Source organism: Aspergillus fumigatus, chromosome 2, assembly GCF_000002655.1.
Source record: "Aspergillus fumigatus Af293 chromosome 2, whole genome shotgun sequence".
Lineage (NCBI taxonomy): Eukaryota > Fungi > Ascomycota > Eurotiomycetes > Eurotiales > Aspergillaceae > Aspergillus > Aspergillus fumigatus.
Window position 1 is genome coordinate 2411794 of NC_007195.1, and position 23992 is coordinate 2435785.

Here is a 23992-nt window from a genome sequence, read left to right on the forward strand (position 1 = left end):
AATTGAAAGGTATCAATGCCACTGGTGTGGGCCACACGGCGCCCATTCATTGGGAACAGGATGTGATCTGGTTTGGGTTTGCCCATTGATGACAGTCCTAGTTTCCAGCGGTTATACGGGACGAAGGGGGTATTATCAATTATGTTAGTACTAGAAGTGAAATAGAGTGGATCAATCATGCTAAGCAATGGATAAAACAAAAAAAAAAGGACTGAAGGGGGCAAAAAAAATAAATGACAAGAGTGGGATTCGAACCCACGCCATCATACGATGATGAGGAAGCTCTAAGAGTTTGGTATTAAGGTGAACCTTAACCTCACGCCTTGGACCAACTCGGCCATCTTGCCTTGGTTGTGTATTCTTGACACTTTTTGGATATTCAATTCAAAAGCAGTACTGGAAGCGAATCAAAACAAGTCAGTTTCAAAAGACAAATTCTACAACAGTGTAAATAGTTTGCATTATTCAAGTGCAAGCATCTTAGGCACACCAGATAGCCTCGCGGATCATCTTAATCGTTTACATCTTCAGAGTCATCATCCTATTCGTGGGCTGACACTTCGCCAAAGAGCCTGAGCGGTTCAAAGTTTCCCTACTTCCTCCACTCTCCTCTCGGCTGCCTTGTCATCCAGACCCTCTTCAAGATCGATTTCCTTATCTGACCTGGCTGACTGGAGGCCCGCAACGGCAGTCTCGAACCGACGACCACGCTTCTCCGGTCCAAATGCCGTAGTAACCACGATACCCATCGCAATGATGGCCGTGGCAACTCCCATGACAGGGCCATACGCAGGAACCCGCTGACCAGATGGAGCGGTGATCATGGTTTTCTCGGCAATGGCGTTGACAATCTGGGCGGAGGGCGAGGAGATCATGTTTCCTACTTGGTATGTGATACCTTTGCACGTTAGTGAGGATTCTCCACGATCGGTATGGTACGAGGTACAAACCTGGGAAGGAAGAACGGAACGCGGGTGGAGAAAGCTCATTCAAATGAATAGGAATGACACCCCAGGCACCTTGAACGAAGAACTGCATGAAGAAGCCGGTTGCGCTCAGAGCTCGTTCGCCTTGTGGGAGAATCCAGGCAGGAATAAGGATGCCAGAGCACAGGGCAGAAATAATGATAGCTCGGCGCCGTCCAACAAATTGCGACAGGTATCCAATGATTGTACCGCCCACGCAAGCGCCAGTCTTCATCAGAATAGATGCACGAGAGGCTCCATCGTTGCGCATCTCTTTCTGAGTCAACATGAACGTAGTATATGAGTCTTGCGAGGTGTGGGAGTAATAGTTGAACTATGAAAGTCAGCGGTTTTTCTCCAGTGAGCATCGCGGGGACATACCCAAGTCATCAAGAAGACGCAGTAAATGCACATCTTCCACTCCTTCCCAAGCATCTGCTTCGTCTCACGCCAAAATGCGCCGGGGTCAGTGGCTTTCTTGCCGGCCTTCTTGGCTTCCAGGAATTGCTTGGATTCTGGGAAGCATATGCGAACGAGACCAACACCGATTGAGGCGCCAGCTGTAAGTTCATCAGCTTCCAGCTCGGACTATTTTCAAAGGAGAACTCAGGCAACGGACCCGCAATCCAAAAGACTGTCTTCCAACTCTCTGTTGAACCGCCGACACCGAGATTTGCGCAGGCGGCGAGTACGTATCCAACCGAATAGCCTTGCTGCAGGATCCCGGACATGAGACCACGAGCATTGACACTATGGTTGTCAGCGAAGGGAGAGAAACTCGGGGTCTGAGATTTAGCACTTACGGGCAATGTTCTAATGCCATCGCGATGGCATTACCATAGACACCGCCCATAAAAAGTCCGAACAATGACCGAACCGCCAGGAACTGCTGGAACGTACGGCTGTAGATGGTGGCTATCTGTAGAATACCAAGCACAATCATGTTGATTACCATGGGCCATTTACGCCCGAACCGATCGCCAGCTAGACCGAAGAAAGCGGCACCGACACTTCGTAGGAGCAGAGTCAGAGTAATAGCAGTGCTGATATCGGTTTTTGAGCGGTGATAGTACTTTGACAGCTTGACAGTCTGGATAGATAGGGCATGAAAATCAAAGGCATCGGCCGTCCATGCAAAAAAGCCAACGAGAAAAAAGAGCCAGTCCCGTGCACCGAGCTGCATAAGCAGGCTGATAGGGTTCTGGATAGGTTCAGGTGCTTGCCACTCGGCGTGAGTCTCGCCAGACTCGTTGGTCACGACGACACGCTGTTTCCATCGGAAAAGATCGCCAAAGGACTGCTTCGCGGTGGCGATGATGCCATCCGGAATTGGCTCCGCTGGCTCATTATGGGAGGTACTCATATTTGCAAGTAAAGCGAGGAACTATGGGCGGTGTTGCTTGGTATTCCCCTTGGAATAGGACGAGGGAGGACGAATACTGCCAACAGAACCCCTCGCTTTAGTCATGGACAAGGCTTTTATATGTATCTCCCTCACTAACCCTGACCCATTTTCGCTACCCCATGGGGAGTCATGCGAAACATGCAGGGTCAGGCCATGGATGGTGCAACTGATACTAGTAGCGATACTGTGATAGCGGTACTACTCTACTCCTCCTCCCCCAGGTTCTAACGGGCGATCTCCGCGAGGAACTTCCAATCTGTATCGAGCCAAGATGATGCCAAGCATTTAAATAAGACGTGGCCGCCAATGGGTCAGCATCAGTAGCAGCCACACCACCCAAGGCGGACTTGATGTCGTATCTGACCATGTACTGGCGGGGGTCAGCGGCATGCTTTCATGTCTCGCCCAGACACGCTAAGTGCTCAAATGGCCCCGTCTGAGCGGGGGGAGGATAACGAAGAAGGATTGGGGATTGATCGAGACTGCCGGTTCGGAGAAAAGGGAGCAAGGTTTGCAGCAAGACACCCACAGAAGCTTCAGAAATCGCGCACTTACATGCTCGTCCTATAGATGCCTATGGTAATATGGCCGAAAATCGCTGCCGTCCGTCCGTCGGGGTCTGCGCAACCATTCGAGGCCTTAAATCTGTACAGACGCACGGAACTACTCCGTAGTTGGGACCAGAAAGTTAGATGTTGAACCCCTCAGAAGAGAAAGTCAGTTCAGGAGTTCAAAGTCAGCCAAGGAACAAACAATTTGATAGCATCTTAACTGCCAGCGAGAATGATAAAAGGGCAATTGCCGCTCTCCCTTACTCCCAGTCCCCAAGGAATCTTTGGATCGGTCAAAACAATGAAAACCTGCTGACCTTTTGCAATCTCGTTCAACAAGCGACGGCCAGGTTCCGCTGCTATTCTACCGGTGGAAAAGCCGAAGAGACAAGAGGCGGTCTTGGCGTGAGAGCTTCGGACGGCTGAAAGTCTTGGACCTCTTGTCCGTGAGGAGGCTAAGGCTTAATCGAAAGAATTGGGGGTTTAATCTCGGGGAGTATCGGAGAGGAAGAGGTCAAAGACATCAAAAGGATTCTTACAGATTGAAAGAGGTATGATTGGAGAAAAGAGGAGAAGAGAAGAAAAAAATGCCTCAATCAGTTTTGTCCGCGTGTGTCGAGATAGTCTCTGGTGTCCGTTCTTCCTGTCCCCCACTGCCAGGCCAACCTGTAGCCCGAGGTCTTTTGATGGACCTTCTGTTCGTTGGTCCAGGTTTAACTCCTACTCCTACCCTGAGTGAGCTGTTATCTATGACTTCCAGCTCTCCGGAAATTGTGACTGTCAATGACATGCGAGTGGTTGTGCTGTAGTGTACTAATTCCTCTCCGGGATCAATTTCGTCCATTTGATTGCTGTGAAGACCTCAGACCTCGACTATCTATACCGTTATAAGATTGACTTCCTCACGTCGTCAGAGCACTTAACAATTTGAAGCTATGACCGATGTTAACCCTGAGTCTCTGCTTCAACAACTGCTCTCAATGGTCATAAAATAACCTCAGGAAGTATTTGTTGGCCTCTACGAGCCATTCCCACAAGATGATGTCTTACAGAGGATTTATAACTCTCCACCACGTCTTGCTCTTCTGACACTTTCCCAGGAAGAGTTGACTGGAATTTCTGTTGCTGGGTTAGCGTTTGGAGATAGTCTGGGGCATCGCAATGCGAACGCCCGACCCTCGCCATGAAGACAAAGATCTGTCTCCATTCCGGCTTCACCACCACTATATCTATATTATCTCTGCACCATACTAGCATCTTCCACCATCTATACTATTGGGGGCTCAACTATAATGATGCTCTACTTCTAGCATCTGGCGCTGCCATTCAAACCGGACTAAACCCCATCGACTTGAATCGGCTTCATATGCTCCAGCAGCTAATCCTGCGGATTGTTGCAATGGCCACCAATGTCATCTTGTCGACTTGCTTCCTGTCTGCATACATCTGTAATGGTTTCGGAAGCAGCTTCGGCGGATAGTCAACGAAGCAAAAGCCTCGCCCTTTGATGCGGAAAAGGAAAGCAGAAGAGACAGAATTTGGACGAGAGAATTCCAACCGTGTGGTGACTGACATCTCCCAATAGCATAATAGCCTCACGCAACCTTTGCTTGAACGGGATAGTGAAAATGGCCAAAAGCAGTTTCCGACCAAATACCATGTCATGAAACAGATTGCTCCGGTATCCAGTGGTCTCCACGTCTTTACACAATGTCGAACATCAAGCACGATACCATCGACGGTCATTTACTAGTACAAGAGCCAATTAAGCTATAACGGAAAGTCGACGTTCGTTAGCAAGGCCTCGTGAAGATGCCAGTCACAGCATATCCTACTTACCTTCACTTATGTGGCAGCATCCATTTCGAGTTACTCGTACTGGAACGAAGGCAAAAGGACCAGCTCGCGGGGATCGAGAACCAGGTACTGAAGACACTGTGGATGGTCCTGATGTGCTATTTTATATTTTTCCACATCCTATGCTTTCTGGTCGTTGTCTTGTGGATATGGCTGACCCCAGTGTTCGGCCAATCCGTCATGGTGAATGGTGTCAAAACTTTCAGGTGGGAATTATTCACTGCTGGTTCATCTTTCAAGGTCCTAGGATACACACTGACGCCGGATACAATGGTCTCGTTTAAAAATGCTGCCTTCCCCTCGACTTGATGTCCTTCCTGTTTGTCAATGAGAATACTAGGTTCCCATGCATGCTTCGGTTGATCATCTGGCTGCTCTCATGATTGGCACCCTACGGTAATGGTCTCAATGTGGAGCTTCAATACCTCCTGGATCACCACGCCGATGCTTCACGCTTCTTTTCCCTAGTGGAGAATTGTGAGGCTCCTAAGGGTACTGATCTTGCTCAACTGGGATTGACTTCACTGTTTTCTGCACCCTCTCCGATGTATGCGCAATTGGTTCAATCTATAGAGCAAAAAGCTAATCTAAATCGCCTTCATACAGAGACCTGAGTACCAAACAGACAGCCAGTCTCCGCCCTCCTTTATTTGGCTCGTCAAAGACGTTTTTCAGATTGCCTCAACATGAACAGCCGGCTTCTCGGTCGCACCACTCGGAGACATTCATCCTGCCATTGAAGTATCTTTCCTCGCGATGATGTACATTTCTTCTGACTTCCCAACCGCCATCACCATGCGCAAAACCAATGTATACGAAGAAAGGAGTGTTGGAGTCTACGAGCATGACTCCGTTTCAGAAGCAGAATCTAGGAACGGAAAACATGTTGGACTGGCCGTGCACATCCAGCGACAACTGGGATTCGATCTCTGGTACGTCATGCTCGAAATCTTCCTCATTGCAATCACGGAAGGGGGCCGTCTCCAGAAAGCTGCCGACGAGACGACCTTCTCGCTCTTTTCTGTTCCCTTTGAGATTGTATCCTACGGGACTGCCGGGCTCTCCGGGATATCTTGAGACAGAAACAAGCTTGTGTGCCCATTTAATTGGGTGTCAAAATCGGTTATTCCTCGCGATGCAGTTGCATGGAAGACATCGTTGACTCCAACACACATTGGATCATGCAATTCTGCTGCAATGTGAATCGCATGGAGATGACAAGGAGGAACGATTGAGCACGGGGAAGAGGCCGATAAGGATGAATATCTTTCACAAGCAGAGACAAGCCTCTGGTACATTAGATAGAATAGATCCAGTTGTGGAGTAAAAGAATTTGATTTAAATATTGGCATAGGGTCACGGAGCATATCCAACACAGGTGTGCTATGTAGCTCTGCCCACTGCCCATTGCTAGGTGGCGGAGTGGTCATAGCTTCCGAGCAATCCCCAGGTACCACCCCATACAAAAATGTATGAAACTGTACAAGATGGCCAAGCAGTCCTGTCGTGCAAGGGTGCTGGTTTGTAGACCACCAAACCCTCTCTTATAAATGCTTTTTCCTATTCTGTAGTATTCCAGTACATTATGCAGAGGCTTAAAACATGTACCTCGTTTTGCTATTTTACTCAAAGTATAATCCATCACTCATTTCGATGATGCTCATCAGTAGAAATAAGAGCTTATGATGAATGACGTCAGGTGCATGGATATACTATAGCTATAACGAGGCCTTGACCTCGTTGCGTTTAAGGTTTTACTACAGTCATGAACACTGGTATACATGACTCTCAAGTGCTATCGCCCTCGATTATCAAGGATAGACAATGTGTTGATGGGCTTGGCTCATAATGCTGATTTGGCCATGGCGTTACTATGTCGATTTGGTAAAGCTGCGGAGCGACAGCCCACCAAAAATGGGCCCGACCTATAGGGCTTATATATAGCCTTATAGCGCTAGATTACCTAACTATGGACTTCGTAATGTCCTCCAGCTCCAACGCTTAGGCAACAAACTTATGTAGCTCTTTCAACTTTTTTTTACTTTCTTCTTCCCTATCCCTTGTATTTCTCCTGTCTGCCATCCCCAGCTTTAATTACCCCAAGGCATTTTTGTTAGGCGGACTCGTTTCTCGATCATCACCCCTGCGGCTGGCCGTTCTCCCTTTGACTGACCCGTGGTCGCGTGAAGAGCTCTTGCTTCTTCACCCCGCACTGAGAGCTGTAAGGTTAAGCTCCTCACGTTAGACGATAAGATATTCTTCATCAATACAACCACTTGAAAAGTTTTCGCGATATAGTATCCCTGTATCCCATCAACCTATCAAGAGTTCCCGGAGATCAGTTTATTCACAATGTTTGGAATCATCGCTGACTTGATGTCGTAAGTACTCTGGCTCCAGTATCTCCGGGAATATGCGGGCAGCAGATATCTGTGTGGTCGTCCCTCAATACCTACGAGCATTAAGTCCGAACTAACGCTTTCGATCGTCATATTTCAGCTCGGTGATTACGATCCTCTTCCCTGTATTTGCTTCTTACAAAGCTTTGCGCTCCTCTGATCCGTCACAACTTGCACCATGGTTGATGTACTGGGTTGTCCTCTCGGGCATTTCGCTGGCTGAATCATGGACGATTTTCATTCTGGGCTGGTACTAAAGAAACCCCTGATTAATAGCACAACAAAAAAAGGCTGATAAACTGTAGGATCCCGTTCTACAGCTGGTTTCGACTCTTTTTCTTTTCCTATCTCGTACTTCCTCAGACGCAGGGCGCAAAGATCCTGTACCAGACATATGTCGACCCCTTCCTGGAACATCATGAGCGAGAGATCGAAGTGTTTATCGGCCGCTTCCATGAACAAGCCAAAGCCCTTGGGCTTCAATACTTCTATCAGGCCATCGATTACATCCGGGAGAAGATTCTGAGATTGCCGGGTCAACACCCTGCTCCTCCACCTCCGCCAACCGGCCCCGCTGGATATGCGCAGTCGCTCCTCTCGCGATTCTACATCCCTACCGCTGCTAGCGGAACGCAACAAGCCCCTGCGAATGATTGGTACTCCACGATCAGCTCTGCAGTGGCAGCCTTGGCTTCCGCAGGTCAAAGCCATGAAGCGCGGGCTGAAGAGTTGTCTGCCAGCGGGAATCTCTTGCCGCGAGAACTGGCTGGAATGTCCCGTGAGGATAAGGCTAACTTTATTTCCAAGCAGCGCGAAGTGATTGAGGTGTTGCGCGCGGCATTGGCCAAGGAAGAGAGTAACCTCGATAGCGGCGATGTGGATGACGGCCTTGCATATGGCTCCTCTCTGAGAAAGAATCGCAGTGACAACTCGTTTGACCATATCAACCCAGAAGACATTCGTGATAGATCTCCGTCGAGACCGGGAAGATCGTCCAGTGGCAAATGGACATCGGGATGGTTTGGCAGCGGAGAGCCGGCTGCTTCCTCTGGCGTGGAGGCTATTCCACGCGCTGTTGATGATGTTCCGCGGACAAGGGGATCCCACCATTAGACTAGCTGTCACTGAGTGATGGCTGCCTGCTGAGTGTAGTCTCTAAATAGTTGAGCCAGAGCATATATAGACCTTGTAGTCAGGAAAGACAATGAATTGTGGTCAAATCAGTTGAATGGGCTTTGTGGTGAAATATGCCTTGCCGCAGTGTTTTGGCGTTGGCTGACTGGTATGCTAAGCGCTGAACAGCGCCACAGCAAATGACTTAAAGGTACCTACCTTCATCTTCAACAACACCAGTCTGTACATCAGTAAACCTGCTCCGCTACCAGCCAGGACTCACAGCGAGGAAACATTGGACTTGAGTTCTTCAAACGCCCTTTCTAGGTATCACCTGATCGGGATCGACGATTGAATGATGTACTCCCAAGTGCTTGACAGGCTGCACCAGGTCGCAACACATCTCGCTCCTGGCATCAACACCATTTCCAACACGACAGGAACGCTCATTGAGCTCGCCAAGCACAACATCCCGCCTCCTACTGCTCTCGCGCTCCATGCACATCCTAGGAACATCGCAACGTACATCACTCAGAATCCACGCCAAGTCGTTTCGATCTGTCTCTTCACATTTCCTCAGGCGGTTGTCTCCCCTGTCCTTTATCTCATGGGTTTTGGATCTCTGGGTCCGATTGCTCGTATGTGTTCTCCCCCTCGTCCTTGTCTTTGTTTCGAATACCGATGGTTAACTCATTGCTTTGCTAGATTCGTTCGCGGCCTGGCATCAGGCCTCGTTTGGCAACCCTGTGGCAGGAGGGATCTTTGCACACTTCCAAAGCGCGGCGATGGGTGGCTATGGATTGAGCGTTTTGAACACTGCTCTTCGAGGGATAGTCGGTGTTGCTACGGGTGTGGAGATGTTTGGGGGGAGGGGGAATGGGACTGTGGAAGGTTGAGGGGGTATCGTGTCTGGTGCAAAGATCATGAACATAATTCGGCATGTGGTTAGCATATCTATCACTGTCAGGTATCTTTCCTACGAGGGACAGATTGGCTTGGGTGGATCTAGGAGGGGCTGGTTTCCGGACAAACCAGATAAATAAATAAAGATGTGGTGGTACTCCGTAGTTTATGTTCTATGTTCTGTGCTCAGGTGCTCCGTACTTCTCAACTATGATAGAGAACTTGAGGACATGTTCTGTACCTGGGACTGGAAATGGAGAATACCAAGAGAACAATTCGAGTACATTTCTAGAAACCCATGGGGTGAAGATGATCCGCCACGCCAATCGCACATGCGGAATGCAAGGAAGGTACGGTACGGGTGTGACCATCATGCGATATGGCATTATTTAATACATCTACCTGACCATACCATTGTCTACCTATGTAGCCTCCGTGAAAGGTGGAGCTAGTTGGGCAGAGAGGCTATGTATTCTTTCTAAGTTTGTCCATAGTCACTCTTTCTGTTTATTTCATCACAAGATGCATAATGTTGAGTATGGAGGATGGATGGTGGTGGCGAAGATGCCTCAGGTATCAACCGTCAAGCCACTACATGATCTCATCTTGACTTGCCTTGTTTTGTGACTGGAAGAACAGTATGGAAATTCGGCCTGTCATAGAGTCGACAGGGTAATCTCAGGCATCATTTGTCTTGCGGTGAGTCACTTGCTGATGTGTCGTATCGACGCCTCTGCGCCTGATGAAGAGTGGACAGAATGCACTCTGTAAATACTTTCTGGTCATACTTATGTTGGAAGACCATCAGCTTACTTCCATGTCTTTAACTGGGGAGGTATTTCGTTTCATGTACCTAAGGTAGATTGTTTTCGCCGCCGCAACCCGAAGGAGCGACCAGTCAGCGATGGGTCTGACATCCTCACCTCGTCCCGAAAGGGTAAAGTAGAAACTTAACCTAGGGAGGGTTCCGTCGGTTTAATCCACCATGGGCAACAGCTCCTTCTTTTCGTTACCTTGTTTCCTCCAGCAAACACTCATTTGAGATGCGAGGTTTTGATCATTTTCAGGGAAGAAAAATACCACGTAATCAAGTAGAACTAAAAGACCAAAAAGTTCGTAGTTGAAGAAGGTGGTGATTATTTTTACTGGAGATTGTCAGGCTCGTTTGTGTTCCGCCCAGGCGCTTCACCTTTTTTTTTTCCTTTTTTTTGCCTTTCAAAAATTTTTTCCTCGCCGCACTGAAGGGAGGGAAAAAATAGACAGCAAACAGACAGGCGAAGTAAAGCACCCGAACAGGAAGAGTAACCCAGTGAAATATTAGGTATTATTATTAGCGACTTGGAAAGGTAGATACCGATTTATCGCAGTTGGGTCTTCTCCCTTTCTTTCTTCCCTTCCTCCTTACCCCATATCCCAACTCGTCGTAGTCCAACGACGTCTTTCTCTTTTTCTTTTTTCTTTGTCCTGCCTTATTTTTTTTTCCGGTGGCAGTGTACGACACACCTTTCTCACCTACCTACCTACCCTTTACCTCCCCCATCTCCCTTCCCCTTCCACCGGACGACCTCTCCGTTCAGTGTGGGAGTTTGAGAAAGAATTAAAAGAAAATAATAATACTACTGCTATTTCTTTAGTAGTGTTATTCCTTTAGAAGTATTCTTGCTTCTTTTAATGCGGAATCTGGAGCGCGTTCCGATTCTGCTTCCCACAACTTGACATCACACGAATCCGCACACACACACAAAAAAAAAGCGCCTCTAGGAAAACCCTTCCTTCCCCATTAACCTGTCTAATGACCTCGATCCCTCAAAAGTCAGGCCTTCAACCTCAAGGACAGAGCCCCTCGACTCAGGCCGCTTCGTCGCACTCGCCTTCCCCGTCGCTCAGTGGGAAGACCTCGCCCTTGCCTGCTCCTAACTCGACGGCCGCCAGGTCCTACGCCAGCGCCACCAAAAAGTCCGCGACGGACTCGACCGCCGCTCCCGTCACCGTGGGTGGCTCTTCGCAACATGGGAAGTCGACCTCAGTATCTCCTGTGAGCGGCAAACCCATGCAACAATCTTCCCAGTCCCCCGGCGTCACCATCGTCAATGGCGCCCCGGCCTCCGCCTCGCAAGGCGACCATTCGAGAAAGCCCTCGGTGACCATTACCTCGGCGGGTACCTCTGGCTTCATCCCCAACGGTGGCCCTGCCAGTCGTCCCAATAGCCTCCAGTTCGGTTTCGCCAACTCGCAGAGCTCCCCCAACATGGGAAACCCGGCCGTTCTGGCGACCCAGCCTCAGTCGGGCTTGGGTGTGTCCCCCTCAATGAACCCCCGTGTTACGTCTCCTCAGACTTCCCCTTCGCCCATCCCGCAGCCTGCCTCGAGCGGTGGTCGGCCGCCACCATCATCCTACCAGTCTCAGGGAAATGTGCCCAACTTTGGAAGTTTTGGAGATGCGGGCGATGCGAACGTAAGTCGTGGCATTCTTTTGACGCAGATTGAAAACAAAAGGAGACACATCCCTGCGGTGTATCTGCAAAATGTGACGCAAAGAGTTTTTGCTTACTTTATTCTCGTCGCAGATGCGCTCCGGTTCTCAAGCTCCCCTTGGTCCTGGTTCTCAGTCGACCCATCTCCGTCGCGAATCCTCCCAGTCAACACACAGTGATATGAGCAGCCATATGGGAAGTGGTCCTGGACGCGGCAGTTACCCTCACCAGGGTGGACGTGGCCGTGGATATTCGCAGTCCGGTTACCAAGGACAGATGCCCTACTCACCTGGTCCCAGCTTCCGGTCTCCCAACCAGCCCCGGGGTGGTCCCAACATGGGCCCTCAGTTCCACGCTCCGAACCAGGGACGACCTCTGGCGCCCTTCCCCAACTCGCCACACCAGCGCAGCCCGGCTCTGGCGACCGCGCATCCTGCTACACCTCAAATGAATCAGGTCCCGATGGCTCATCCCCAGATGCCTCCTCAGCCCTACGCCGCCTACGGACAACATATGGCCCCGCAAACAGTGAGACACCATCCTTCCGTTTACAAACCCCCCCGTCGTGGCCCATTTCCGAAGAGACGACAAGGATCCTGTCGTTTCTCTTCATCTTCCTCCTCAAGCCTCCCTCTTGCACATACCTCCCCTCCCCCTCTCCATCTCCCCCCTCCAAATCTCGCGCCGGAAAGCGGTCAGTTTGAACATTATCTGACGCTAATGAAAAACCCTCAGGCTTACCCCTATGACCCGAACTACGCTTATTACAATCCCGCCTATGGCATGCAACAGATGCAGTACATGACTCCCCCTTCGCCACAGCCACGGCCTGGCATGCCATATAACCCGCAGGCGCCCTATATGCAAAACCAGTACCCGGTTCAGCCTCCTCCCCAGACCGCTCCCCTGTCGCGCACGCCGTCCCAGGTGTCGAACGACCGTCCGGGCTCCAGCCTGGGCCAGGGCCAGCCTCCTGCAGGCGCCCCGGCTGCCAGCCACACTCACACGACCAGCAGATCCTCCAACAGCCCCGCGCCGCCTAAGCCTCAGTTTGTCATTCCTCCCACCAAGCGGAGCCCCATTGTCATCAAGGACCCCGGTAGTGGTGTTGTCAAGACCTTCGAGAAAGCACCGGCTTCCCCCGCGCGCGCGACTCCATCTCCTGTGAAGATCTCAACCCCCACCGCCACACCTCCCCCTCGCACCGGCAGTGGCGCTGATCACAACCGAACCGAATCCAGGGCCAAGACGGACGAGGAGAAGAAGAAGGAGTTGAGGGAGGCGGTACGTCAGAAGATTGAACAGGACGAAGCAGAGCAACGTCGCAAGGAAGAAGAGGAGGCTGCCGCTCAGAAGAAGAAACAAGAGGAAGAAGAGGAAGCGGCTCGCAAGAAGAAGGAGGAAGAGGAGCAGGCAGCTGCTCAGAAGAAGAAACAGGAGGAAGAAGAGGAGGCTGCCAAGAAGAAGGCCGCCGATGAAGAGGCAGCACGCGAAAAGCTGGAGGAGCTCAGTCTGAAGGACAAAGCAGACGAGGCCACGCCTGCTGCCGAAGAGCCCAAGAAGGAGGAACCCACCCCTGCTGCTGATGATGATGAGATCGACTACGAGGCCATCGAGCGCGAGCTGGCCGAGATCGAAGCCAAGGAAGCTGCCGCAGAAGCTGCATATTACGCCAGGAAGCAGGCCGAAAAGGAGGAGAGGGAGCGTAAAGAGAGGGAGGAGCGCGAGGCCTACGAAGCGAACTTGAAACAAGCCGAGGCCGAGGCCGAAGCTCTCGAGGAGGAGCGTCAGCGGAAGCGCGAGGCTGCCGCAGAGACGTCTAACAAGGAGCTGTTTGCGGCGCTCAAGAAGGGCGGCTTAGCTGCTACAGAGGACAGCACGCCTGCCGACAGCGGCACCGCCACTCCAGTCTCCGACATCTCCATGGGACCTCCTGGCAAGCCCGCCAGTGCCCAGAAGCGGGAGAAGCCTGCTGCTTTGAAGCTGGAGACCACCAAGGCAGTCGAGCCTCCCCAGCCCAGCGCTGCCATGAAGTCGCTTCAATCGGCCCGCTTCGTCGACGACTTGAGCAAGATCAACTACCCGCCCTCTATCGTTTCTCCTAACCCGGCTCTCAATGCCAACGCTCCTGCGGACCGCAAGTTCCACTACAACAAGGAATTCTTGCTCCAGTTCCAGAGTGTCTTCAAGGAGAAGCCGTCCATTGATTGGGATGCCCGTGTTCGTGAGACCGTGGGTGAGAGCGACACATCGCGTCCTCAGTCCGCCCGTACGCCCATGGGAGCACGTAATCCTTCTCGCGGCGGTGTGGCTCAGCCTTTCGTCATGGGCTCCTTCGGACAGCCGGCGGCCAGAACCACCTCTGAGCAACGCTTCGCTGCTTCTAATGCTCGCGGTCCCGCTATGCCGTTTGGCCAGTTCGGCCGTCCTCCTGTGGGCATGGGAGCTCCTTCCATCAGCCGTCCCGGCTCCAATATGGGTATTGGACCCGGAACTCCCCGTGGTGGTGGCAGCCGCTCCAACACACGGACCGGCAGCAAGCGCGAGAAGCAGTCCGCCAAGAAGGAGGAGGAGATGGCCAAGGCCATGCCTCTTACCGCCGGCAAGGAAGTCAAGGCGCTCCAGATCTCCTCGACGGGCTGGAAGCCTCGTAGCATCGTTCAGCCCGCCGCCGGTCCCACTCCGGGCGGTCATCTTCCCCCGGATATGGTGCAGCGTAAGGTCAAGGCTGCTCTCAACAAGATGACGCCTGAGAATTTCGACCGTATTTCCGGTCAAATCCTGGAAATCGTATCGCAGTCCAAGGATGAATCCGACGGACGTACTCTGCGCCAGGTTATCCAGCTTACCTTCGAGAAGGCAACCGACGAAGCTCACTGGGCATCAATCTATGCCAAATTCTGCAAGCGTATGCTTGAGAGCATGAGCCCCGAGATCAAGGACGAGAATATCCGTGACAAGAACGGCAATGTCGTCACTGGTGGCAGTCTGTTCCGAAAGTACTTGCTCAACCGATGCCAGGAAGAGTTCGAGCGTGGTTGGAAGGTCAACTTGCCTCCCAAGCCGGAAGGTACGACTGAAGAAGCCGCCATGCTGTCAGACGAGTACTATGCTGCTGCTGCCGCCAAGCGTCGTGGTCTTGGTCTCGTCAAGTTCATTGGTGAACTATACAAGCTGGGCATGTTGACCGAGCGTATCATGCACGAGTGCGTGAAGAAGCTGGTCGACTACGAGGGTATGCCTGAGGAGGCAGAGGTGGAGAGTTTGACTAGTCTCCTGCGCACCATCGGTGCCAGCCTCGATGCTTCGGAGAGAGGTCACACCTTCATGGATGCCTACTTTGCTCGCATCAATATGATGATGGATATCCCAGGCTTACCAAGCCGATTGAGGTTCATGCTGATGGTAAGTTTATCTCCCTTTCGGACGTGTAGCTTTGGGATCAATCTAACCGATTTACAGGATATTGTTGATCTGCGCAATGCTCGCTGGCAATCAAAGGATGCTGACAAGGGTCCTAAGACCATTCAGCAGATTCGTGAGGAGGTATGTGATCGCTCATGATGTTCAATCAGAGTTCCCTTTTGACATTCGGCTAATCTTTGATTCTCAAGGCCGCTCGTGCTCAGCAAGAGGCCGAGATGGAGCGTCTCCGGCAGCAAGCCAACCGTGGCAACCGTCCACAAATGGGCCGTGGTGATGCTCGCAGCTTCTCTGGTTACGGAAACCAGGCCCCTCCTCCCGACTACGCATCCAGCAAGGTTGGAAGCGATGATCTCCGCCGTCTGCGGACGACACGCAACACCAACCAGCCCATGTCCTTTGGCCCATCTAGCATGCTTGGGTCTCGTAGCAGCAGCGGCCGCAAGAACCTTGGCCCTGGAGGCAACTTGGTTCGTGGCAGCGACGATAGCGCAGCCAGCAGCCGATCCGGAACCCCTACTGCCGGAAAGAAGGAAGATAAGGAGGCCGCATCATCGATGAATGCGTTCAGGTAGGATTCAATGCAAACACCTTTTGCTCCTTTTCTGTCTTGACTAACCTCGGCTGCAGTGCTCTCGCTAGCTTGGACGACAACATGGCCACCTCACCTCCCTCGAACCCTACCTCACCTTTGCTAACCAAGTCTCAACCTGCCGTTGAGCGCCGTCCTTCCAAGGCCCCATCGACCACCGGCGAGGAAGCATCATAGATTCTATGGCAATGATAATGATGAAAAATTTTTCGTTTCTTCTGGAAAGATCATGTTGTTCCCCCTTTCTATCTCCCGTTCTTCTTAGTCATGCCATGCCAACTATGCCCTTTTGAGCATCCTTCATCTTAATCTTCTCGTCTATGATTTTGACTCGATCGGTCGCTCGGATACTCTGTCTTTACATTCGACAAGGGTAGGATAGTGGTTGCCGACGGGACAATGCATTATTGTGTACAATGAGTTCCGAGCCGTAATGGAGGTGGGGGAAGTTCACCAGAGAGGAAGGCCCATATGGCGAGTCGGGTCCACATGAGGTTTTTCTATCTCGATCTTCCTCTTCGCATCCCCCTTTTTTTCTTGTCTTTTCTCGCATTCTCAATACCCAGAGGACTCAAAACGGTCTGCCCTCTGGCAGACATGAAATTTGGAACGCCTCCGTCAGATCTTTGAAGATTCTGCTTGCTTTCTTCTCTATTGCTCCCAGTCACGCGAGAATACTGTAGCTGACTGACATGTGTGCATGCTCTTCTCGTTCCTCTCTTGCTTTGCTTTTACGCCACATTTGCATCTACATTGGCTTGGTGTATGCCGTCTTTGTTTGTCTGTGTGTCTGTCTACCTCCGCTTCGCTGCCATTTTCATTCTAGACAAAATGCCGTTAGAAAAGTTTCCTTCTTTCCCCCCCCTCCTCCGTCTTGGTATCTATCTATCATATCGACGCTGCAAGCTTCATGTCTATGCCTATGTCTCAATATAACATAACTCTTCAATGGCTGTCGCTGATCGCATTAATGAAACGGTCTTGATTATGCGTCTGTTTGTCCTTGTCCGATCATTGTCTGGGCTTACTGGACTTGACTGGAACATCGGGGACTACTTGCTAGGCTGATAAACATGGTTATGTTTGTACTGCGGATTTGAAACTGCTTCCTTCGATATTGTATTGTCCATACTTTAATGAAATTGGCTGGAGATGCGTGCCTTTTTCTGTAGTGTTAGGGCTTGAGTAATCCATCTGGTCTAGGTTGAGTCCATTCACATTGTAACTGAATCTAACTCATACATGTATGTCTAGCTATGAGATGCATCAGACTGGCAACTGTTTATTTCCCTTTTCCGACTGGGTAGCCTTACCAAGCACACACCAAATGTGGGACGAGGCTTCATATAAAGAACGGAGCGATCCTGACATCGTCAGGTATGGTGATCTAATTCGTAATTGCTCAGATTGAGGGACAAGCGGAATGTGAATGGTAAGCATTCAGTCCCGGTGATATAGGCGGATCAGAGCCACCTGCAGGACGTCTAATTGGATAGAAAGGCCGCAGCGATGTACGCGGGTAGGTGGATGGGATGGGCTGCATGACTGATCCACAGCTGTGGAATCATCCACCCTTGCCTTCATCTTTCTGATGGGTCGAAATATCCTCAGTGACAATAACTGGAATATTGACCTTTCTGGATTCGAGAGGTGGTGGAGTCCCAGTTGTGGTCGGAGTACCACTGTCTGGCGCCACGTCACCGTCTTTGGAAACAGCTTGACTGTCATCTGCAGCCTTGTGCTTGGGTGACACATCTTCGATGTGTTGACCGGACTGGGAAGCAGAATTATCATCATCCGAGGCGCCTTCATCTTCCGTGGTTTCTGCACTCTCCGCAAGACGACTTTTGGCAGTGACGCTCAAAGAGCCCCAATTTGGCGGCACTGGCTCCTCCTGACTGACGCTGCTTCTCTCCGACATGGAAAGTGAGCTCCGAGAATTGGTATAAGAGGCAGGGAGACCCAAAGCTGCTGCAACCGCGGCCTCTTCGTCGGGTAGTCTGGAGATGTTGCTTTCGGTGCTCGAACTGGCATCAAAGATGCGGCTACCCCGACGCGAACTCTGTTCAAGGATCTGATTGTAACTGCGCCTTGTAGGATCTGCTTGCCGCTTTTTCTTTTTCTTTTCTCGCTTGGTGGTGGGGCGGACGACAATGACGGGAATCGGCGACTGCTGCAAGCAATACTTGGAGACAGAGCCTGGCAGCAAGCCTTGCACGCCTCCGAGTTTCCGGCCGCGCGTTCCCACGATCAACAGCGCAGGTTCGTAGATCCTGATCTTTGAAGTGTTAGCATACTTCAATCCAAATTCTCGTCCGGAGATGTACCATTCGCTGGATAATGTCCTGAACCCTACCAACCGCCAATTCCAAAACCAAGCTGATGGCCTTTTCGTCCTGGCTGTTCTTCTGTATGACCTGCTCGAACAGCCTCTCGGCTTCCTCCCTGTACTTTCCAGCCTCGATTTCCGCATCGCTCGCGAGGCCCGAGTCCTTTTCAACGGCTCGCAGACAGACAATCTCATCGCCATCGTCGACCAACTCATCGATCAGCCACTCCAGGGCAAAATCCGAGTAATCATTCTGATCAGTGCCACAGAGAAAAGTCCTACTTCGACGAGTACACTGGTAGCCTTTATGTTTATAGTTCAAAGTCAACGAGAAGTCTGCCGCGTCGGGATTATCAAATGTATCAAAGGACACACCGCGCTCGTAGGTTCTAAGCAAACAATTTTCAGCTCGTTAGCAGGGTCAAAACAGTAGCGCAAGTGCAACAGAAGCTCGGGACGTACTGCGGCGGAGGCGGAGAAAGGCCTCGACTAACAGAGCCACTTTTCTGATCCCTCTCCGGCACCTCGATTTGCGATCGTCTCTGGTCTCTGACGCTTGAAGACCGACGGACAGGGGACTGAGAGCTTTCGACTCGATCGATATTAAACTGGATGGACTTGCGCCGCGGGCTATCACCTGCAGGGGAGATGGGCCGTGGCGAGGAGGACTCACGTCGAGTGTCGTCGGACGAATTTCGTGGGGAGGTGGAGGACTGCATTTAGTCGGTATATGGAATATGCTGAATACACCGGTAGTTTGTCCTTCGTGGAGACAGAAGAAGAGAGAGTGGTGCGATCCAAAGCGCACGTGAGAGAGTGTCTGGTCCCGGCTCTGGAATGCAGATGCGGAGAGGGTAATTCTCCAAATGAGGTGAATGAAAGAATTGTAGACTTCGACCAAAACGAGTTTTACTCAGTATACAGACAATTTTGTTAGAGATAAGTGCTGACGGAGGGCTCAATCTAAATGGTCTAGCAGCTCAGCTTCCATGAAGCTTCTGAAGTTCGTCTGCCAGTGGTGTGATGCAGAAAATGCCGATCATGGTTCAGAACGGGTGTTGTGGGAGGACCCCAGGCAGACGGGGTTTGTGTAGTTTGAACAGAGCTCGAAGACGGTCGCAGCGATTCAACTGGTGAAAGGAATTCAGCAAAGGAATGAAGTTGGCTGGCTATGAGAACGAATGAAGAGGAAAGTGAGCTCTTGACTTCCGGATGCAGAGAGGAAGGTGAGAACAGTAGATGCCCAAGAGGGGCAGATAGAGGCGGTGAGTGAGTTTGGGCCCCTAACAAAGAGTAATACTGCTACGGAGTATCACAGACTGGATCTGAAGCTATTGCGATATGCACCTCTATGCCAGGACTGGCTCTTGTATGGTCAATGGAGTTGAGCACAGACTGTCCAAAGTCGCAGCACTTAACCCTCTTGTTGATTCAAGACACAACCCCCATCCTGTCCGGCCTGCATAACTCCAATGGCAGCCCCTCTTCAGCCTTCAACTGCAGGACGGCTACTCGGCACTTAACTCATCGACATCAAGGCAGCTTTCCCCTCGCAAATGAGGGGTCAAATGAAGCTGTCAGCTGCCTCTACATGACTCACGGAAACTAGACTTGAGTCCGACTGTACGTAGTAGACTACACCAAATAGAGGAAATACTAGCAAACTTGCGGAATTCCAGTGTTTCAAGGGGAAAATTCGGGATTATCGGAAATAAATTCATCTTTGAATTCAGAAGTGATACCCAAGAGAAAATTTCCCGGAGTCCTAACTCCGTTGATGGACTAGTCTAGAGTTGAGTTGACGTGAAGAGTCATATCCGTACCACGGAGTACCATGTAGGTACTATCCGATCCACCCCCCACCAGTAGCCTGAAGAGCGATGACCCATTCTCTTTCGATGGTGGTGATAATAAGAAGTAAAATGGATCTGGCGTCTTACGGACATAGCAACATCTAGAAAGCTCTTCCAAGTTCTATCAAGAAGATATCCGTGCAAAGTGTGTGGATTGTCTAGGTATTGACGACGGAGTAGGTGTTGTACCCCTCTTGTAGTCATTAGTGGCTTAGAGCGGCAGCGCCAGCGGTGACTATTGAAGATCGACATTCACATGCGGATGCTGGACGAAGGCCAGCAACGGTACCTGATCTACAAGGAGCTCCAGAAATTGCCCTTATGGAGTAGACACTTTGCGTCCGAACTGAAGAATTTTCTGTCTACGGAGTATGCCCGAAGGAACGTAAATTACTGATCAGCAAATAGTCTGCCGTTAAAGGATCATATTAACAAGTCAGGAGCCTAATGCTAACAAAGACTACATAGAGTGTCTGAAAATTGAGACAATTATCCAGTTGAAGACTGTGCTACTGGAAAGACAAAAAGCGGGAAGATGATAATTTCAGGCATTTCTTCATTTTTTGATCTATATACCATCATAATCTTATAATCCTGGCCATATACCCAAGGCCATCCCATCATGCATGCCCGACAATAGGGGCTCCATTCATGCCTTCGTAAGAGTAGAGAATCATCAATAGTGCCCAAACAGCGGACACACTAACAAAAATCTAGACGCCCATAAATGCATCAGGTCGATAGCTGAAATCAGTCCCAGAAAAACGCCGTGCCTTTCCTGCTTAGCGTATGCAAACCGCTGAAAATGAATGCCCAAATTATCAGACAAAAGGGTATCACAAAAATATACACTGGTGGAGAAACAATCAATCGAAACAAGACGTAATCAATACGCCTCGATGAATGTGCTCTGCTCCTGTCCAGTAACGTAATACCCAGTCCCATATTCAGGGTCGGAAAGTGGAAGCTCGGCCGATTGAGGCTGCTTCTCTGGAAAACCGGCCAGCGTGGGTTGCGGCGGCGAGGGAGGCGTTGCATCATCCTCGGAGTCCTCGTCAGAGTCCGAGGAGAGCTCGGGAGGGGTTTGTCGTGATGGTGAGCGAGTCAATGTGAGCTCATCCAGATCTTCGATATCGTCGTATTCAAAATCCGAGTCTGAATCCGAATCGTAGTCCTCGTCCACCTCCTTCTCGGTGATGACAGCCACGGGCGATGGTGCCCGTTGCCGGGCAGGCAACTGGATCGTGGCGAATGTTTGTTCCTCCTCGTAGTCTTCTTCACCGTCAAAGTCCGAGTCATCACTGTCCGAGTCAAGGTCGGAGGCATCTTCAGGGTCCCAGTCTTCCTCGGGTTCTTCAATCACAGTGTCGGCCCATTGGATGTGTCGAGGTTGTGAGCTTTGAGAGGACTTGCTAGCTCCGTTGACAGTCTGGTTGAACCACCGTTCCTGTTCCTGTTCGGCATCGGCGAGATCCAACATCAATGAATCAAGCAGGTTGGCATGACCAACCAGGAGACGGAGATCGTGGTCCGCCCGTGAAGCTTCTCGGGTAAGCTTCTTCCGGGCGGTGTGAGCAAGGTAGTATGTTTGTGTAATGCTCATTTTCTTCTGTTGACGTCGCTGGGTGATTGTCTTGAAGTATGTGGAGGAGAAGGTAGTTGAGAGGGAAGGTGAAGAGGAAGAAGAGGGAGAGCCAGTTGTGGAGGAATTGACAACCATGATTCCAGATTCGGGGTGTTGATGTGCTTATGAGCTCAACCAAAGATCGATCAGAAAATTGACTCGTCCGCTGTGGTGACTCAAACACTGCACTACAGGCTCCGGCGGTCAGGGCCCACTTCCAATACAATCAAGTGTACCACAGAGCGGTGAGTCAACCGATATGCAAGCAGCCAAGCCAGGGAAAATGTAGGGGCGATTCAATAGTCCCCTTATCTTTTCTGTTCCCCAGATCGATTCGTACACTGAATCAAAGAATTGGCGCAGATGTGTTCGTCCGATTTGCGATGTGACATCCACTGGTTGTCTGTTGGACCGAGTGTGGAACAGTTACAGGTGGTAATGTATCCTTTCCAAGGCAGAAAGTGAGGCTGTAGGTATTGATGGCTGGATGATTGTAGGTTGTGAGAATAGTGGAAGATGATCCGATGAGACAGGTTTCAACAGGGCAAGATGGGCTAGATATGAATTTCAGATATATCCACTTTGTTGTTCACTAGGCTGAAATTTTTTTTCTTATTACTCCTCTCTCCATTATTCATATATTCTTTTTATTTCTCTTAGTGATGTTTTTCTACCTCTGGTTGCCGTGATCCCGTCTAAGTCCGAACGGCGATCGGACGCCGGAGAGAAAGCGAGCCTGACATCCATGGCTCGGGCACAACGGGATAACTGGGTCCACCTGAGAAAACCTGAAAAATGAAAAAGAAAAAGCGCCTGATTCAGCCCTGGCGATCAACCGATCAATGGCGATCCAAGGAACAACCATGAAAAATTAGTCAGGCAGGTAGTCGCGAACGCTGCAGGCTCACCGCTTCCTTCTGACAGCCAATGAGTTACAATGACTCACTTCGTTAAAATCGCCAAGCTTAACTCCTTTAGGAAATTCCTGACCAGAAGTGCCGATCCAGCCCTGCGGATGGGGCTCGGATGACCAATCTTTCCGCCCTTATGAACACTGTGATTGCAAATCAACAAACAATGTTTCTTATACATATATACTCTGTACACATGACGGAAGAACGCTGGAAGGTTCCAGGATTCCAGGGTATCGAGCTTGTTAAGAACATTAGATTTGAAATCACACCCTCTCTTAATTTTAAAGCGGGGTTATCTCCGATTAGTGAGCGATCATAGTCAAACTACACTAGGACATCAGCTTGGCAAAGCTGGGTAGACGATACAAGTCACATCCTGTCCTATGCGGTCTCAAAGAGAAAAGTTATGATCAGATCTCCTATGGTAGAGACTTGGATAGTACGGAGTTAGGGAGCAATGAACTGCCCTTTCCCTCCAATCCCGACCGCGTTTCTGGGCTTTAGTTGATACCACTACTAGGTAGAACCTTACAGGAGTGGTGAAGCTAAACGAATGCGAGATACATCCCAGACCAGTATCACTCCGCTTTTCCGTAGATGTTTTGAGTTTACCGGAGTGGCCGTCTTGACCAGACCCGGCGGAAATGTCAGTGCGGATTACGGAATCAACGTAACCGACAGATTTCCTCGTATTCTTATTCCCTTATCCTTCACTTTTATCTGATTACCTATCAGGGTCCCATAGTTAACTAATCAGCCTCAAATGCTGAGGTGATTCTGACAAGTGGTCCCTAATCCTATCGGAAGCTGGGACTACACTGCCCCATAATGAAATCGGACATTAGGACATCGATTAATCTAATCTCCTTGGTTTGATAGCAATGGCCACGTAAGCCAATAAGCGATGGATGTCTAAGCCATGCTCTAGATAAGGCTGCCATATTCCGGTTTCAATACTTGCGGAGTATTTCCAATCATGGCTTGCATACAACTGTCTCAGTAAGGACCTTATGGAAAGCCGATTTCCAGTCGAGTTTCAGAATAGCTTCCAGGGCAACGCAAGCATGTATAATTCTTAGATAGTATGAGTAGCATTTGCAATATCCCTCACTTGGACGGCCGAGCCGTCAGACCCCCCGTTTGATGAAGGTGTTGCTGGAATGGGAAGTACCCAACCATTTCCATATGCAATTAACGCCTCGCAAGTCCGAATAGGCTACCTACCTAGAGTCGATGTACCAGATTCTCCAGATTTATGGTTGTCATTTATCAGGCAGGCGAATTACCCAATGCACTGCCTTATGGCTGAATCATCTACCATGTGGAGGAGCTGCGGCGCATTGAATGGGTATCTGATTGTTGACAACTACGGCCCATAACTAAATGAGATACGTGATACCTACCTTAACCCCGAACATGCTCATAGTTTGCAAGTAATGGGTCAGTGTTGCCTAAGTAGGTATCTGCTGTTATCAAGCGTAAATTACCAATGATTAGCAACCATTATATTTCTAATATGGTCAAAAGCCAGCCATGGTACTCTCAGACGCAACTCTGATGCGATTCCTTGAGCTGGGGTTGAACGTTGTA

General features: G+C 50.3%; 7 protein-coding genes and 1 non-coding gene across 8 annotated transcripts; 4 read left to right on the forward strand and 4 right to left on the reverse strand.

The window, feature by feature from the left end:
* Window positions 1-234: 234 nt before the first annotated feature.
* On the reverse strand, window positions 235-347 carry tL(AAG)3. Its single transcript has 2 exons — window positions 309-347; window positions 235-280 (listed from the first exon to the last, which is right to left on the reverse strand). It is a non-coding gene (tRNA).
* AFUA_2G09450 (carboxylic acid transport protein) lies at window positions 347-3956 on the reverse strand. The gene is made up of 5 exons (XM_750186.2): window positions 1769-3956; window positions 1585-1715; window positions 1347-1525; window positions 951-1299; window positions 347-898 (listed from the first exon to the last, which is right to left on the reverse strand). The coding sequence occupies exons 1-5, from the start codon at window positions 2326-2328 to the stop codon at window positions 582-584; spliced, it is 1536 nt and encodes a 511-aa protein (XP_755279.1). The 5' UTR covers window positions 2329-3956; the 3' UTR covers window positions 347-581.
* Window positions 3957-5534: 1578 nt separating this feature from the next.
* AFUA_2G09460 (potassium transporter) lies at window positions 5535-6013 on the forward strand (the record flags this gene model as incomplete). Its single annotated transcript, XM_750187.1, has 2 exons — window positions 5535-5710; window positions 5920-6013. The coding sequence occupies 2 exons, from the start codon at window positions 5535-5537 to the stop codon at window positions 6011-6013; spliced, it is 270 nt and encodes an 89-aa protein (XP_755280.1).
* Window positions 6014-7130: 1117 nt separating this feature from the next.
* On the forward strand, window positions 7131-8290 carry AFUA_2G09470 (HVA22/TB2/DP1 family protein; the record flags this gene model as incomplete). The annotated part of the gene is made up of 3 exons (XM_750188.1): window positions 7131-7159; window positions 7278-7427; window positions 7483-8290. 3 exons carry the CDS (start codon window positions 7131-7133, stop codon window positions 8288-8290), a joined length of 987 nt encoding a protein of 328 aa, XP_755281.1.
* A 355-nt stretch (window positions 8291-8645) lies between these two features.
* Window positions 8646-9186, forward strand: AFUA_2G09480 (interferon alpha-inducible IFI6/IFI27 family protein; the record flags this gene model as incomplete). Its single annotated transcript, XM_750189.1, has 2 exons — window positions 8646-8928; window positions 8996-9186. The coding sequence occupies 2 exons, from the start codon at window positions 8646-8648 to the stop codon at window positions 9184-9186; spliced, it is 474 nt and encodes a 157-aa protein (XP_755282.1).
* A 1799-nt stretch (window positions 9187-10985) lies between these two features.
* AFUA_2G09490 (putative eukaryotic translation initiation factor subunit eIF-4F) lies at window positions 10986-15859 on the forward strand (the record flags this gene model as incomplete). The annotated part of the gene is made up of 5 exons (XM_750190.1): window positions 10986-11648; window positions 11761-15072; window positions 15130-15213; window positions 15282-15661; window positions 15721-15859. The coding sequence occupies 5 exons, from the start codon at window positions 10986-10988 to the stop codon at window positions 15857-15859; spliced, it is 4578 nt and encodes a 1525-aa protein (XP_755283.1).
* A 1387-nt stretch (window positions 15860-17246) lies between these two features.
* On the reverse strand, window positions 17247-18730 carry AFUA_2G09500 (universal stress protein; the record flags this gene model as incomplete). The annotated part of the gene is made up of 3 exons (XM_750191.1): window positions 17247-17960; window positions 18010-18400; window positions 18474-18730. The coding sequence occupies 3 exons, from the start codon at window positions 18728-18730 to the stop codon at window positions 17247-17249; spliced, it is 1362 nt and encodes a 453-aa protein (XP_755284.1).
* Window positions 18731-20750: 2020 nt separating this feature from the next.
* Window positions 20751-21584, reverse strand: AFUA_2G09510 (uncharacterized protein; the record flags this gene model as incomplete). The annotated part of the gene is made up of 1 exon (XM_750192.1): window positions 20751-21584. One exon carries the CDS (start codon window positions 21582-21584, stop codon window positions 20751-20753), a length of 834 nt encoding a protein of 277 aa, XP_755285.1.
* Between the last annotated feature and the right edge of the window lie 2408 nt (window positions 21585-23992).

Excerpts from the sequence above, each read along its gene's own strand:
- AFUA_2G09450 (XM_750186.2), bottom strand. The coding sequence starts at position 2,328 with ATGAGTACCTCCCATAATGAGCCAGCGGAGCCAATTCCGGATGGCATC. Across the intron at positions 1,716-1,768 it reads ATGGCATTAGAACATTGCCC|TGTCAATGCTCGTGGTCTCA; the intron begins GTAAGTGCTAAA and ends TGACAACCATAG. Across the intron at positions 899-950 it reads GTTCCGTTCTTCCTTCCCAG|GTATCACATACCAAGTAGGA; the intron begins GTTTGTACCTCG and ends TAACGTGCAAAG.